Here is a 13701-nt window from a genome sequence, read left to right as displayed (position 1 = left end):
ACACGATGACGATAGTACATTATATCATACTATTTCTTATTTAATTAAATAAGTTGATGGTCTAAGTCTAAAATCTTGTATTTCTAATAATAAATTTTATAAAATATATTATTTAGGTTAGGTCAAACTAAAAACTTTGTTCATGCAAAGTGAAATTTTTTAGTTTCGTAAAAGTTCCATTTTAGTATCTTAGAATTTCCGTAAACTCGATTCCAATAAATACACAAACAGGTGATAAATCAAAATTAATTACTACAATAAATGCTAACATTGAAAAAAAAACCAAAAGTCGACAATAATATTTAAAACTTGACTGTATTTTTTTTTTTATTAATAAAAAGAGTATTATTAAGAGGGTACAATGAGTATCCTAATCCATTTATATGCTCATCCTTCATAGTGTACATTATAAGCCTTTAAAGCAATAATACTTTGGTTCCCTTTTCCCCAGTCAATATATAATGGAACTAGTAACCTTTCCAATGGGCTTTAATCCAGTTCCAAGATGCTTAATCAAGTGAATAACAGTAAAAAGATTCAAAGCATCCCCTCTAAAAACAGCATTCTTCTTATGTATGTGTAACTATAATCATTAATGTCCATAACACAGCAAACCAAACACAGATACCAAGCTATTTTAATTTTTGCAGTTTATCGGAAAACCCAGCAACTATGTTGTACAAAATGCTCTTTACCTGATAATGGTAGGACCAAATAGTGTACAGTTTCCTCATCCCATTGCATCAAAATTGAATTTCACGGACAATTATGCAGTGAGGGGAAACGAATAAGAAAATAATCTTTCATTTTGGTGAGGGGAAAATAATTTCATCACACATGAAAAAATATTGATCAGAAGTTAAGTTATTGATTCAGAATGCTTTATTAACAAAGGCAGTAGGGGTCCCCTTTATTAAATGAAGTTAAAAATGATCATGACTAGGTATCATTATAAAAGTTACTTCTTCCGGTTCACACAGTACTAATGCATACTTTTTAGGAAATTGATTAATTTTTGTAACAGTTACAATAAAGTAAATTATTTTCATACAATATCTTAATTAAATTAAAAGTGCTTAAAATTAATTGTTAAACTAGCTTAAAAATATAACATAGATGATAAGGATATAATTAATTGTTAAATCAAAAGTTAAATTTTTAGTACTTATATATTTTAAATAGTTATAAACTTTTATATTTCAATATATAAAAAATTATTTATCATCTTAAAAATTAGGATATGATTTATCATAAAAAAATAGGCAAAATTACTCTTTTAATCTCTTAATTTTAAGATTAAATTTATTTTCGTTATCTAACTTTTTTTATTCATTTTTGTCTTCAAAGTATCTTTTTTTCACATTAGTTTTTTCTGTTAACTCTATTACATAACTTAACATAAATGTCATGTGACGCTGAGATGACATTAAGTTGTTTAGTTAATCTAACCTGAATTTTTAATTAAAAATAGTGAAGTCATGCTGAGTTGTAACTTCTCATTCTCCTTCTCCCTTTTCTCCTCCAGCAGCCCCTCCCCTTCCACAATCTCTCTTTCTCTTCCTCGCAGTCCCCTCTCTTCCCCTTCCTTCTCCCGTAATTCTATCACTCATTTCCCCTCAATCCAGGAGCTTTGTCTCCCTCCCAGCCTTGTCTCTTTCTTCTTGCAATCCCTTCTTTTCCTTCTTTGCAGCTCCCTCACCCCTTCCCCAATCCATCAACCTTATCTTGTTCTTCCTGCAGTCTCTCTCCCCTCCCCGTCCTCATCCTGCAATTTTCTCCACCCCTTTCTACAACTTATCAACCTTGTCTCCTCCTTCCTGTAGTCTCTTTCTCCTCTCTTTCCTTATTGTCAACACTATTTATGGCAAGAATATCTCAATGGAGGAATCCCTACATCATAAATAAGTTTGCTAGTGTTCTAATTTCTTTATTAGCATTGTAGAAAATTGTCCTAAATGGAGGAATTCTTACATTATAATACAAAATTTTGTTAGATTTCTTAGTTGTCATTTCACTTGAGAAAATTTCTCAGGTTTAACCTCCTAATTATCATTTTTGGGTATAGAAAAAGGTCTACCCATCATGGTGGAAAACATACTCATCTTACACTTGCAGCCGTGTCTCCCTCCTTTTCCCCAACTAAATGAAAAATTATCTCTAAAATTTTATTTTAAATATCTATTGAATCACTTGATTTACAGAATAAATTAGCAAAGTACTAACTCATACCCAATTATTTATAAATTTGATTTACGGAATACATCCATTATGCTTCCTTTTTCTCTGAGTTTAAAACTTGCAACTTTTCACTCTATTACAAATTGAGTTGTTTCAGATTCGCATCAAACTTCAAATTTCATTACTTTTTATGTATAATTTAATTTTTTGTGAAATATAAATTTCTCGTTATTTTGGTGTTGTTTTGTGTTGCTGATAACGCTTCACTTGTGGGAAGGAAAAACGAAGGCTGTGGGAAGAGAAAACAAGGCTGGTGAGTTAGAGGGAAGGGATGGCGAAACTGCGAGAAAGGAGAGAAATAGCTGCAAGAAAAAATGGAAGTTGCGGGAGGGAAAAATAAGGTTGGTGGATTGGAGAGAAAATGTGTCAAAGCTTGGGAGGTAGGGTTGATGAGTTGGAAAATTGAGAGGAATGAGGTTAGGGAGCTATGGGAAGATGAAAGAGAAATGGAGGAGTTACATTTTTAAATTATTTTTTAAATAAAAAAGTCTACATATGATTAAAGAAGCGACATTAAAATATTTCAATGCCACTTAAAACGTCTTGTTAGGTTATATAACAGAGCTAATCGAATGAACAAACATGAAAAAAAAAATTTCATTCTAAAGTTAAGTAACGAAAAGAGTAATTTTGTTAATAAAATAAGATAATATAAATTTTTATTAATATTTTAATAATTTTACATTGTAAAAAATAAGATTTGATGATTTTATTGAATAAAAATATTTATAAAAATATAATTAATTTTTATAATTTTAATTTTTTTACTCATGCTTTGAGAATTTAATGTAATATAAAAAGAGATATTAAATTTTTAAAATTGAATGGATAAAAAAATATTAAAAAATATCTAAGATAAAAATAAAAAAATAACTTAAGTCAATAATTGAAAGTTAAAAATAATAGTTAGAATAGTATTTGTATAATGTTTTTTAAACCAAGTAATCATAAAAATAAAAACAAAAATGGAAGGCTGGTTCTCGCTTGTCCAAAAGCTTTGAAATGGATCATTAACCGAAGTCAAGAATCCAAACGTGAAAAAGGAAATCTGTGAAATGAAAAGGTGGTTGAAAAATGGGGGAAGAGAACCCTCCCTTTCTCTGTTTGTATTATGGTTTGAGAGAGGAAGAAGAAGCTTACGTTCAGATGCAGCGTTGGAAGCCATAGCTAAAGCTTCAGAAGATAGAGTTCCCAATTTAGTGCTTTACAATTACCCTTCCTTTTCTGGAGCATTCTCCGCTCTCTTTGCTCACCTCTTCCACACTCGTCACTCTCTCCCATCCCTTATATTGCCTTTTTCTTCAGTTCCTTCTCTCGCTTTCAGGTTCTTCTCTCATCCCGTCTTCCTCTCAGTTCTAAATTTCCTTTTTTTTCGTAATGGGGTGCTGCAAAGTTGTGGTTTTTGAATGACCCTCTTCATAAACATACCTATTTGTCAAAACAGGGTTGAAGAATTGTGCATTCAAGGCCTTGAGACATGTTATTTTCTTGACTTTCTTCCTCAAAAGGATTTCCTCTTCAACCTTTCCCGTCAATCAAAATGCAAGTAGGTTAATATTCATGTTTTGCTTTTTGTTTTCTTCTTTTTTTAACTCTGTTGATATTATGTATATTTTGTATAATTTATCATTTGGTTTTGATTGCATGTTAATTTAGTTACTTTAATTTATGTAGGGTTATTGGGTTTGATCATCGGAAATCAGTGCTTAGAAAGATTCCCTCTGCCAGTGATTGCCCTGATAACATTACCATTAATGTAAACCTTGAGAAGAGTAGCTCCAGTGCTGTTTATGAGTACTTTGCTAGCAAACATGAGGATACTAAAATTTCTTGTGTGAGTAAGAATTTCAATTATTTTGTGTGCTTTGGTTTACCAGCATAACATACAACAATTGATGAGATTGAAAGATTCCTAAATTCCGTTAAGGATGAGGTTCCAAGTTTGGTGGATTCAAAAGACAAAGGCCGTGTGGAGCTGATTCTTAAGTATATTGAGGATGGAGATCTTCGCCGATGGAGCTTGCCTGGCATTAGGGCCTTCAACATTGGACTGAGTGAATGGCGATCAAGGTTTAACTGCGTTTCTAATCCATATATGTACAAGCAGGCATGACTGATCATCTTTTAAGATCTTCCTGTGTTTTCTTCTTATTGTTGTTGTTGAGTGAAAATTTAGAGTTTTACTTAAATTCATGTAAATTATGGATTAAAAAACAAATTTGTGAATTCATGGCATTTTCCTGTTTCTCAAAAGTATGTAGTTTACTTAAGCCAAGTCAAATAGCGCACCCAGGCAAACTGAAGAAATTCTGCTGTTTAACCTACATATCTATTATTATTCTGTAAGATAGAGAGGTTGTAAACATGCCTTACAATCTTTTCCTGTCAGTTTTGTCATTTGTTTGTTTCCTGCCTGGGAGGAGGGGAAAAAAATCTCATAAGTTCATTGGTTGTTTGAAGTGAGCATGACTGTACAAATTCAGAATTTTTCTATGACACTGTCAGAGAGCGATACTCTGTTATCGCAACTCATCAGGCCATAGCACCATCTATTGTGTTGCTTACTTGATTTTATATGCCTTGCTGTGTAATATTCAAAATGCAACCTTCACTATTCTTGATGAAAATTGTTGCCAATATCTATCAAGTTATTATGTCTTTGCTGAATATTTTCTGTCCTTTGAAAAATCTTCATTGCAGTTGCTCAAATTAAGTGCTGAAGATTTAATTGCTAAAGGAAATTCATATCTTTCTGCTCGCCAGAATTCTGCAAATAAATTGCTGGGAAAGGTTTTCAGGGTTCGACTGGGTAGAGGATTTTATGGAGAGTGCCTGGTAATGTTCTACCTAATTAATTATGAATCAAAATTCAAATCTGTACCATGAACTTCCTCTGCTGCTTTTTTTATTGCTCAATGTACAACTAACTCTTGTCACTTGTCAGTTTAATTGACTATAATGATATCATGCAACTATAATGTGCCGCTCCCAAACCTGATTTTTTAATTGAAATTTATAAGTTTTGTCGCCATGATTGTTGTTTAGGGAGTTCGGGTAGATGGGAACTCTAACTTAAGTGACGAAATTGGCAAGCTTCTTAGCGTGAAAAGTGCTGCTACTGGTCTTAGGTGAGTTAATTTATTTAGAAGAAAGGTTTATCAAATCTATGTTTAATTTGATATTATTATCATGTTACTAGAATAATGTTCACTGTGATTGTCTGACAGCAAGAAAAGTTTAATTTAAAGATTGACTAACTCTAACAAATTTTTCATCAGCCTGATGATTGGAATAATAATTACATGTGGAAGGTCTTGCTATAATAACAAAGGCAACAATTCTAATGACTGAAATGTCAAACTTGGCCTAGCAATAAATTCTGTTCAAGAGCTCTGCTATGGCATCAGCATAGGCTTCTTTATATATATTCAAATGAATTGTATTTACATTTTCAAAAAGCAAATAGTAAATTCTTCTCATAACTAGACCCTGAAAATTATAATAACCTAAAATAGTGACCTCATATTCCAGTGTCTGTATTTTACATCACACTTAAACGTGTCATTCATTGATGGTCTCCAACAATCAAGTCTGTTTTCTGTTGAATTTGATGCCGTTTATCCTTGTTTGATTCATGTTCTTTGGGGTTAAGTGAAGGATCTAAATTAGGCTCTTGTGACAGCTTCTTATTATCTTATAACTATGATTGCCTGCCACTGCCTTTTGTGGATTTTTTAATTGTATCAAAGAATTATTGAATTATATAATCTGATCAATTAGATGTTTTCATCAATGACAGGCCCATAGGAGCTGTGATATTCATGCAACGGAATAATCTGAAAATGTGCTTGCGTAGCACTGATCGTGCCACTGATACCTCTGAAGTTGCAAAGGTGTGCCTTTCTTGTTTAACCCTTTTGATTTTTTTTTCTTTCCTTTTTTATCTTTTTGCACTGATACACATTAATGGGATTTCTGCTCTGGGAACTTGAAGGCGTATGGCGGAGGTGGTTCCCCAAGCTCAAGCTCCTTCATGATAAGGATGGATGAATATAACAAATGGATTTCAGGGAATTTGTCATGATTATTTCTGGGTTTGAGTATCTAATTTTGGCTTTTATATTTTGATATTTATGGAAATCTATCTCAGTTTATTACTGGACAAGCTTTCTGTTGGTGAATTACATGCTGAGTTGAAACTGTATAGTTAGCATTTGTGGGTCTATTACAAGTTGATTAGCAGTATTGTATGAATAGATTCATTTTTGTTAATCTTTTACCTACATTAAATGGTTTTCATTTGAAGCAAATGTTTTTCATGACTTAATGATTCAGTTTTTCTTTTTTAAAACATGGTGCATGATAGATATTGACAGCTTATATTCTTGCATGCGAACCCGATCATACGATAAATTTACTCACTGCCTTTAGAGATTGAAATCAGCAGTGACAGCATGATGGCTTGCCTACTTGACGTAATAAATCACTTGGTGTAGCAATTGATGGGATCCTATTCAGGATGAGACAGATAATAGTAGAAAACTAGCATTCCCCATATGGTATTGAAGGTGATGATGCTATTGCTACTGTTCTCAAAACAGATATGTAGATTGTCCTGATATTGATGCTGCACATGATGAGACTAGGAAAAGAAGGTAGAGTTTGAGCAAGATGGAAGCATTTACTTCAAGGACAAAAGTTGAAGATAATATTTGATTTCAGCCCACTAAAAAAATCTTGACATTTAATTTCTAATGAGTTTGATACTCAACACTGCTGCTGGCATTGTTTCCTCCTCCACCAGTTGCCAACATTACAGATTTTGGTTGGACTTGTTACTATTTCAATTTTTATCATTTTCAGCCCAAATCTGTGGTTAAAAATATTTTGGAGCATTAAGTAATAAATAGGTTCAGTGAGTTCTACACTTATATATCTTCTCTTTTATACGCATCCTTTCTTAAGGTGTAAATATTATTGTTTACAAAAAGCCTGGGTTTCTTTGACCAGCTCCGCTGCCAAAAAAAGTGAAACTGAAATTTTATCGACTAGTTTCTTAGATCGATACATTTTCACTCTGGATTGGTTCGTGGTTGTTGTGCTGAAGAGTTCAATATGGTCCTAAATTCAATATGATCACGAACAGAAAAGTTCAATCAAACAAAAGAACTAAAGAGAATAACATCTCCAAACAGTGAAACAATCTTAAATCAAAAACCATTTATACATTCAAAATAAATAAACAATACCATATCAAAAAATTTAAATAAATCTAGTAACACATCGATAATCCAATCTATTTACCATACCATAGAAACCATTAAAAGAAACCATGTATTTTCAACAAGTTCATTAGTGTTGCTGTTTAAAAGAAACCATTAAAAGAGGCAGAGTCATCAATTTACAGGGCAACCATCAACCACTATACCCTTAGCTGTTGGACAAGTTGCAAGAGGACAATGCTCACCACCAGTTCCCCACCAAGTGAGACTTTTGTTTTCCAAGCCTAGTGTAAAGTAAAGCAAAACTGCCATGAATGCAACTCCAGCATCAAGTGCTGCAGATAGAACATAGTTGTATCTCTGCCACCATTGCTTCCTGTAACGGAAGACGAAGAAGTTGAAAATTGTTCCAGCAATAATCCATGCATTGTAGTTCAATGGTGTTGCTGGTGGCATCATTCCAGTTGCTCCCAGAAGTACGGGAAGGTTAATTAAGGGAATCCATGATTGCTTGGGGAATGCCTTATGCAATAGCCAAACTATTATGGGCCCTATTGCACCTCCAAGGAAGAACCAATTCAATGCTTGGTAGTTTCCATGACTACCAAAGATCCTCTTAGGTCCTACCAGACCCCAGATAACTGATGCATCAAAGAAAACACGGTCACTGGGACATGTCCAGGGACTGCCTTCAGGAAGGAGATCTTCATGACATATGTTATCTATGGAGTTCAGCAACCACCATGCTACACCAATGTTGATAGTTCCAGCAAGCACTGTACCGATGAACTGTACACATTTGGACAGATGGAGTGCTTTAGATACTATAAAAGAAACATAATTATAATGCAAGCTGGTTTTATGTGACACAAGGTTAGGATAACATAGGCATGTAAGGGATCATTTAGCACGAATTTGCTTTATTTTGCTGCATAAATATTTTGTCATATCAATAATATGTTTGGATTCACATTTAAACGTCCATGCATATACGTTTACTTTAACGATACTAATTGTAATTTCTGCGATAAATTGATGTTTACAGGTCCTTAAACGTGAATGCACGCACACTGCTTCCTAAACAGGAAGTGCTACTCAAACTAGTTTGTGGTTTATTAACAATTTTGCATTTCCCATTCAATTTGTAAGATTTGCTTTTAAAATAAAGAACTACTCAATCCTTGGTTAAATATTCTTCCAACATATATGATGCAAATGTTTCCTTTAATCAAAATTTAGCACCTACTATTGCGATATGCATGCATCTATGTAGAGGTTGACCGTGGTAAATAAGTAGTTATAAACCTACAAAATTAAATAAAGATGATGAATTTACCTGAACTAAAAACATTGATCTTGGAGGGATCTTCATGTAGTGACCAAGCTTGAAATCGCTAAGGAAGGAGACAGCCTGAGCCATGCTTATGTAACCATAGGTTTTGAAGCATACATTTGCTATTGGTCTTCCGGGGTAAATGATACCAAAGATATACTCAGTAATAATATTTAGTCCTGGCGTCTGTAGACAGAGCATAAGATTATTAGGTTAAACTTCTTGTATGGTCCTGCCCCCATGAAATTGACTATCTGACTAAAATAACATTGCCATACAAGATACAGATTTCATGGTTCTATCTAATCTTAAACTATTCTTATCTCTATAATTAATCATTGAAAAATCATTCTACGTTGTGCATTCATATGCTATGATATATATCTAGTTTGTCATAAAAAGTATAGAAAGAGGTATCTAACTTGTCCATGCCAAGTTAGTCAATAAAGGTACAAATGGAGATTGCATTTTACATGTATTAAACGTTATTGGATAAAATGAATTAAGATTGTAACCTGGTTTGTGGTGGCAGATATGATGCTGATTGGGAGTGTAAATATAAACGCCAAGGCTGAAGCAAAGACAAGTCCCCACCAAGGCATCTGAATTTGGTTTTTTAAAACGATGCATAGCACAGAAGAAACCACTAGCGTCACGACCAGCAACACATAAAACCACCAAGAAGGTATGTCCTCGTATTTTTTCATCAGTTTTGTGTGGATATCTTCTTTTCCCTTCGCTGAAGCACGATACCGCACCATAATCTCCCTGAATGTTTAGGTCCACATTACCACATCAAAATATAACAATTTTCATTGTTCTTTTTTATTCTCTTTTCTTTTCTTGCATGATATAGCTTGTAGCACTAAAAAATTTTGCGCAGCAAAGCGAAAAAAAGTACATCTTCAGCTATGTTACGGTGTGTACATCTTCTTAAGTTAAGATTTAATATTAACTTTTGATACTACTAAGAAAATTGCTGAAAAAACATCATAATTGATCAACATAATCTCTTTCTTTCAAGAGAAATGCTAGCAACACATCCTTTTGAACACACTTCTCCACAAACTTTCTATGATTGGTCTACATTTTAAAAAGTCAAAGCATTTACCTCATAGATTGATTATATTTTAAAAATTACTTTGAATTTTGTAAAAATTAACCAATCACAAAAAGTATATTAAAGAATGTAGTAAAGAAAATGTGTTGTTAACATTCTTCTTCTTTTCAATGTCATAAGTTTTCTCACAATCATATGCAACTACAGAGTAATGTAGAATTTATAAATTATACAAGACTATAGCAAACTTAATACCTTCCATAGAAGCAAGCAACATGAGTCAGGGTGGCTGCTATGGTGGCAAATCCAAATCCATAAGTGAGAGAGAAAAACACACTTAGATGAATTCGACCTTGTTGGTGATACTTTGCAATGTCTAGCTCAAACTTTTCATTGACAATAGCAGATATATTGTATTCTTGGCCTTGGGATGTGAACAAGTCTGAGGAGAAAATGGGGAACGTATGTGCATTGTACAAATTGAAGCCCCAGTATGCTATAGGAATCACAACGTAGACTATCAATGCATAGCCCATAAAAACATTGACAATGGCAAAGAAAGGTGAGATAAGAGGACTGAACAAGAATGATGCCACAGCACTCCAGTCAAGTGTGAGGGCCCCAAGTCCTAAGCCATTCATGCCTGACCCCAACTGCTGAGCCCTCACTGATTTGGAGAATATCCAGCAGATCCATGATATGTTTGTTAGTGTTGAGAAGAAGTACCCAGGGATCACATACCATGAAAAACTGCAAACTAGCGCAACAAAGAAAAACTTTGCCCGGGAAAACCGGTGGTCATCTGTCTCATGCAAAGCTCTGCATATCAACAAGGTTTCTTATGTAAATATATATATAACATTGAGAAGGGCACAACATTTTTTTTTTCCTTCTTTTTTGCTACATATACCGTGAAATGCATACTTTAAATGACTGTAATATGGAAATGTTACATTGCTGTGAAGTCAGAAAATGATGTCAAATGAGATAGCAAAAGGATAATGCTGTACATGCATGGCCACAATTTGTACGTATTATTTAGGCAAAGTGATTGGAGGGAATAAAATTATGTCTCCATAGTATTAAATTAACAAAAAAGGAAAATAAAAGAAAAGCTAACAACTAAGAAGAAACTGTTATTTTAAAAAGAGGGGGAAAAGTGCTGATGCATTGTTTATAAATTGAAGGGATAAAGAAGGAAAAAAATAAGAGAGACTTAATCTTAAGGCCAACTTTAATGCTCCTTTCTTGGATAGTTAGTACATACCTTGGTTTTATATAAAAAGTGATGAAACGGGTAAGTCAGAAAATGATGTGAAATGAGACAGCAAAAAGATAATGCTATACATGACAACAATCTATTATCTATTATTTGTCTACAGTAATATATAAAAACAGAGACTGAAGCTCTGACAAGGCCTTTTAAATTATTTAAACTTCTATCATTTTATCACGTAAGCAAATTTTACACATTCTTACTTTTGTGTCTTTTTAACAATTATTAATATTATGTATAAATGTGAATCAAATACTTTAATTGATATTCAAATCATTATACTAATTTATGATAACTAATAAATTGTCTCAATTTCCCATTTTCAAGTCATTAATTTTAGAGAAGTCATAATCTTTAACCATGACATTTCTCAATCCATTCCGATTTTTTTTTATATATTTTTTTATCATTCTCCATAATTTTTTTAATTATATTTTGAATTGAATTGGTTTCTTTTATTTTGAAGAAAATAATAAAATTTGATCAAGCATGTATAAATTTAACATGAAAAAGTATACTAAAGAAGTTAATTTCTATGAAAAAAATTAATGATTAATTTTCTCATATCTATTATACTAAACTTATTTAAATTAGCACAATTTACAATAGGATTAATTGCAAGTTATAAAAGGGTAGTATTTGAAAAATTAGTAAATAATGTCATCAACCCATGTATCTCACTAACATAAAGAATATAATATTACATTAAAATATTTATTATAATTTACATATCAGTATACAAATGACAGCAATTGTCTCATGATACTATAAATTATTATTTCGAGAATCAAGGAAATAAGTACTTCAATAACTAGTATGATGAATTTATTCTGTAAAATAATACTCTTTTTTTTGCATTGCTAATTTTGCAATATTATAATGTTTGACAATTCCTATTCAAGTTCGAATTAAATAAATTATTTTTTAACATAATTCTAATAAATATTATTTATTAATAATTGCTCCTGTTTAATGTATTTTAAAACATCTAGACTAAAGTATAGAAAGTATTAAACAAAGTAAATCAGTAATTAAATTTCATTAAATCATATAATAAAAAAATTCAAACAATAAATTTGAACATTCTCTTTAAAATTATCAAAACATATTTATAATTACAATACTTTTTCTTCATTAATATTTTTAACTAGATAAAACAATTTCAATATTTTTAAAAATCAATTTATTATAATTTTTTTAATAATTCCGTTGATCAATCGATTTTTACCTTAGTTATTTTTCGATTCATTAAGAATTGATTATTATAAATCAATCATACAGTTAATCTTAAGACGAAATTTAATGCACTTTTCTCGGAAAGATACTTATCTTGATTTTACTGAAAAAAGTGATGACATGTGTAAATAGGAATGCTAGTGTGAGACTGTACTTTGATTAGGGTGGATAATGAGAAAGGAAAGGCAAGGGTTTTGGAATAAAGTTGTTTCAAGAGAAATTTTTGACAATTGAGTAGCGATATTAAACAAGTGAAAAGAAAGAGATGAAAGAACAACAAAGCCAAATTATGTTAAAAAAATTATATTTTTCTTAAAAGAACGCAACAATGAAGGGATTAAAAAAGGAAAGCCATAAATCAAATCTTAAAAGATGATAAGTAAAAATAAACACAAGGATTTGTGCCTTCAAACATGAAATGAGTGTTTAAGGGTAGAGTAGAGTTAATTTAGTGGGTTATAAGAAACAACAATATTTACCAAGGAAAAGAACAAAATCTATCTGTAAAAGTATAGAAAGGCAAAGCATATATACCGGAATAGAGAGACCTGGACGAGGGTACCGGGCCACCACATATGGGCGGGCTCTACCACGTACTTCCTCAGCAAGCCCGCCCACCCGTATCCTAACACCTGAGTGGTGATGATCAGAACCCAAGAAGCCACGAAGGAGATGCTCCTTCCATAGAAGGCTTTTATGATGTTCACGATACTCACCGCATAAGGCGACCCCGACCCGAATGCACTACCGGCATTCGCGAATATCGTTATCAGAACGTGCTCCTTCATGTTAAAAGGACCCGGGTTCAGAGAAAACTGCTTCCCACCGAACCCCGCGATTCGGAACTTAGTTGCCGGTAGGATCTTGGCCATGAGGTGACCTAGAGGGAGCGTCGCCACTTGGACTGTGATTTGAGTAATGACGAGTGGCTCCGTCCTGTAGGCGAAGAACTGGTTCAGGAAGGATAACAGGGCGCACGATAGCAGACCCAAGAACCACATTCGGAAGGTCCATACGGGTATGGTGGGGTCGTCGGTGTTGGTCACTGTCAATCTCACTTCTTCTATTGGTGACTCCTCTTCTTCTTCTCTCCCTGTTCCCATCTCCGTGTCTTCCCTCTTCACTGTCGCCATTTGCATGCTACCTCGCCTTTAGTCTCGTATAGGAATAGAAATAGGTTAGGTATTCTCTCACGACTATGATTTAGCCTTTTATAGCTTAATTTAGTTTAATTTATTTAATTAATAAATTTTAAAAAATTTAATTATAAAAATAATTAATTAATTAAATAGATTAAGTTTGAGTTTAAAAAATATTTTATTATTTTAAATTAAAA

At 32.7% G+C, this 13701-nt stretch overlaps 2 protein-coding genes across 3 annotated transcripts; one reads left to right on the top strand and one right to left on the bottom strand.

Moving 5' to 3' along the window:
• Positions 1-3274: 3274 nt before the first annotated feature.
• LOC113858388 lies at positions 3275-7098 on the top strand. 2 transcript variants are annotated; one of them, XM_027491033.1, is made up of 9 exons: positions 3275-3562; positions 3683-3784; positions 3913-4072; positions 4166-4345; positions 4939-5073; positions 5284-5366; positions 6038-6131; positions 6233-6332; positions 6670-7098. In XM_027491033.1, exons 1-8 carry the CDS (start codon positions 3294-3296, stop codon positions 6320-6322), a joined length of 1113 nt encoding a protein of 370 aa, XP_027346834.1. In that variant the 5' UTR covers positions 3275-3293; the 3' UTR covers positions 6323-6332; positions 6670-7098. The 2 variants fall into 2 exon arrangements, with proteins under 2 accessions (XP_027346834.1, XP_027346833.1); XM_027491032.1 differs by having other exon boundaries at positions 6605-7098.
• A 536-nt stretch (positions 7099-7634) lies between these two features.
• LOC113859930 (oligopeptide transporter 4-like) lies at positions 7635-13498 on the bottom strand. The gene is made up of 5 exons (XM_027492587.1): positions 12900-13498; positions 10109-10672; positions 9309-9561; positions 8797-8979; positions 7635-8249 (listed from the first exon to the last, which is right to left on the bottom strand). Exons 1-5 carry the CDS (start codon positions 13496-13498, stop codon positions 7635-7637), a joined length of 2214 nt encoding a protein of 737 aa, XP_027348388.1.
• Between the last annotated feature and the right edge of the window lie 203 nt (positions 13499-13701).

Source organism: Abrus precatorius, unplaced genomic scaffold (assembly GCF_003935025.1).
Source record: "Abrus precatorius isolate BTA unplaced genomic scaffold, Abrus_2018 Scaffold2, whole genome shotgun sequence".
In the NCBI taxonomy this organism is placed as follows: Eukaryota; Viridiplantae; Streptophyta; class Magnoliopsida; order Fabales; family Fabaceae; genus Abrus; species Abrus precatorius.
The sequence above is the reverse complement of the archived record's forward strand: the minus strand, read 5'-3'. Positions and strand labels throughout refer to the sequence as shown.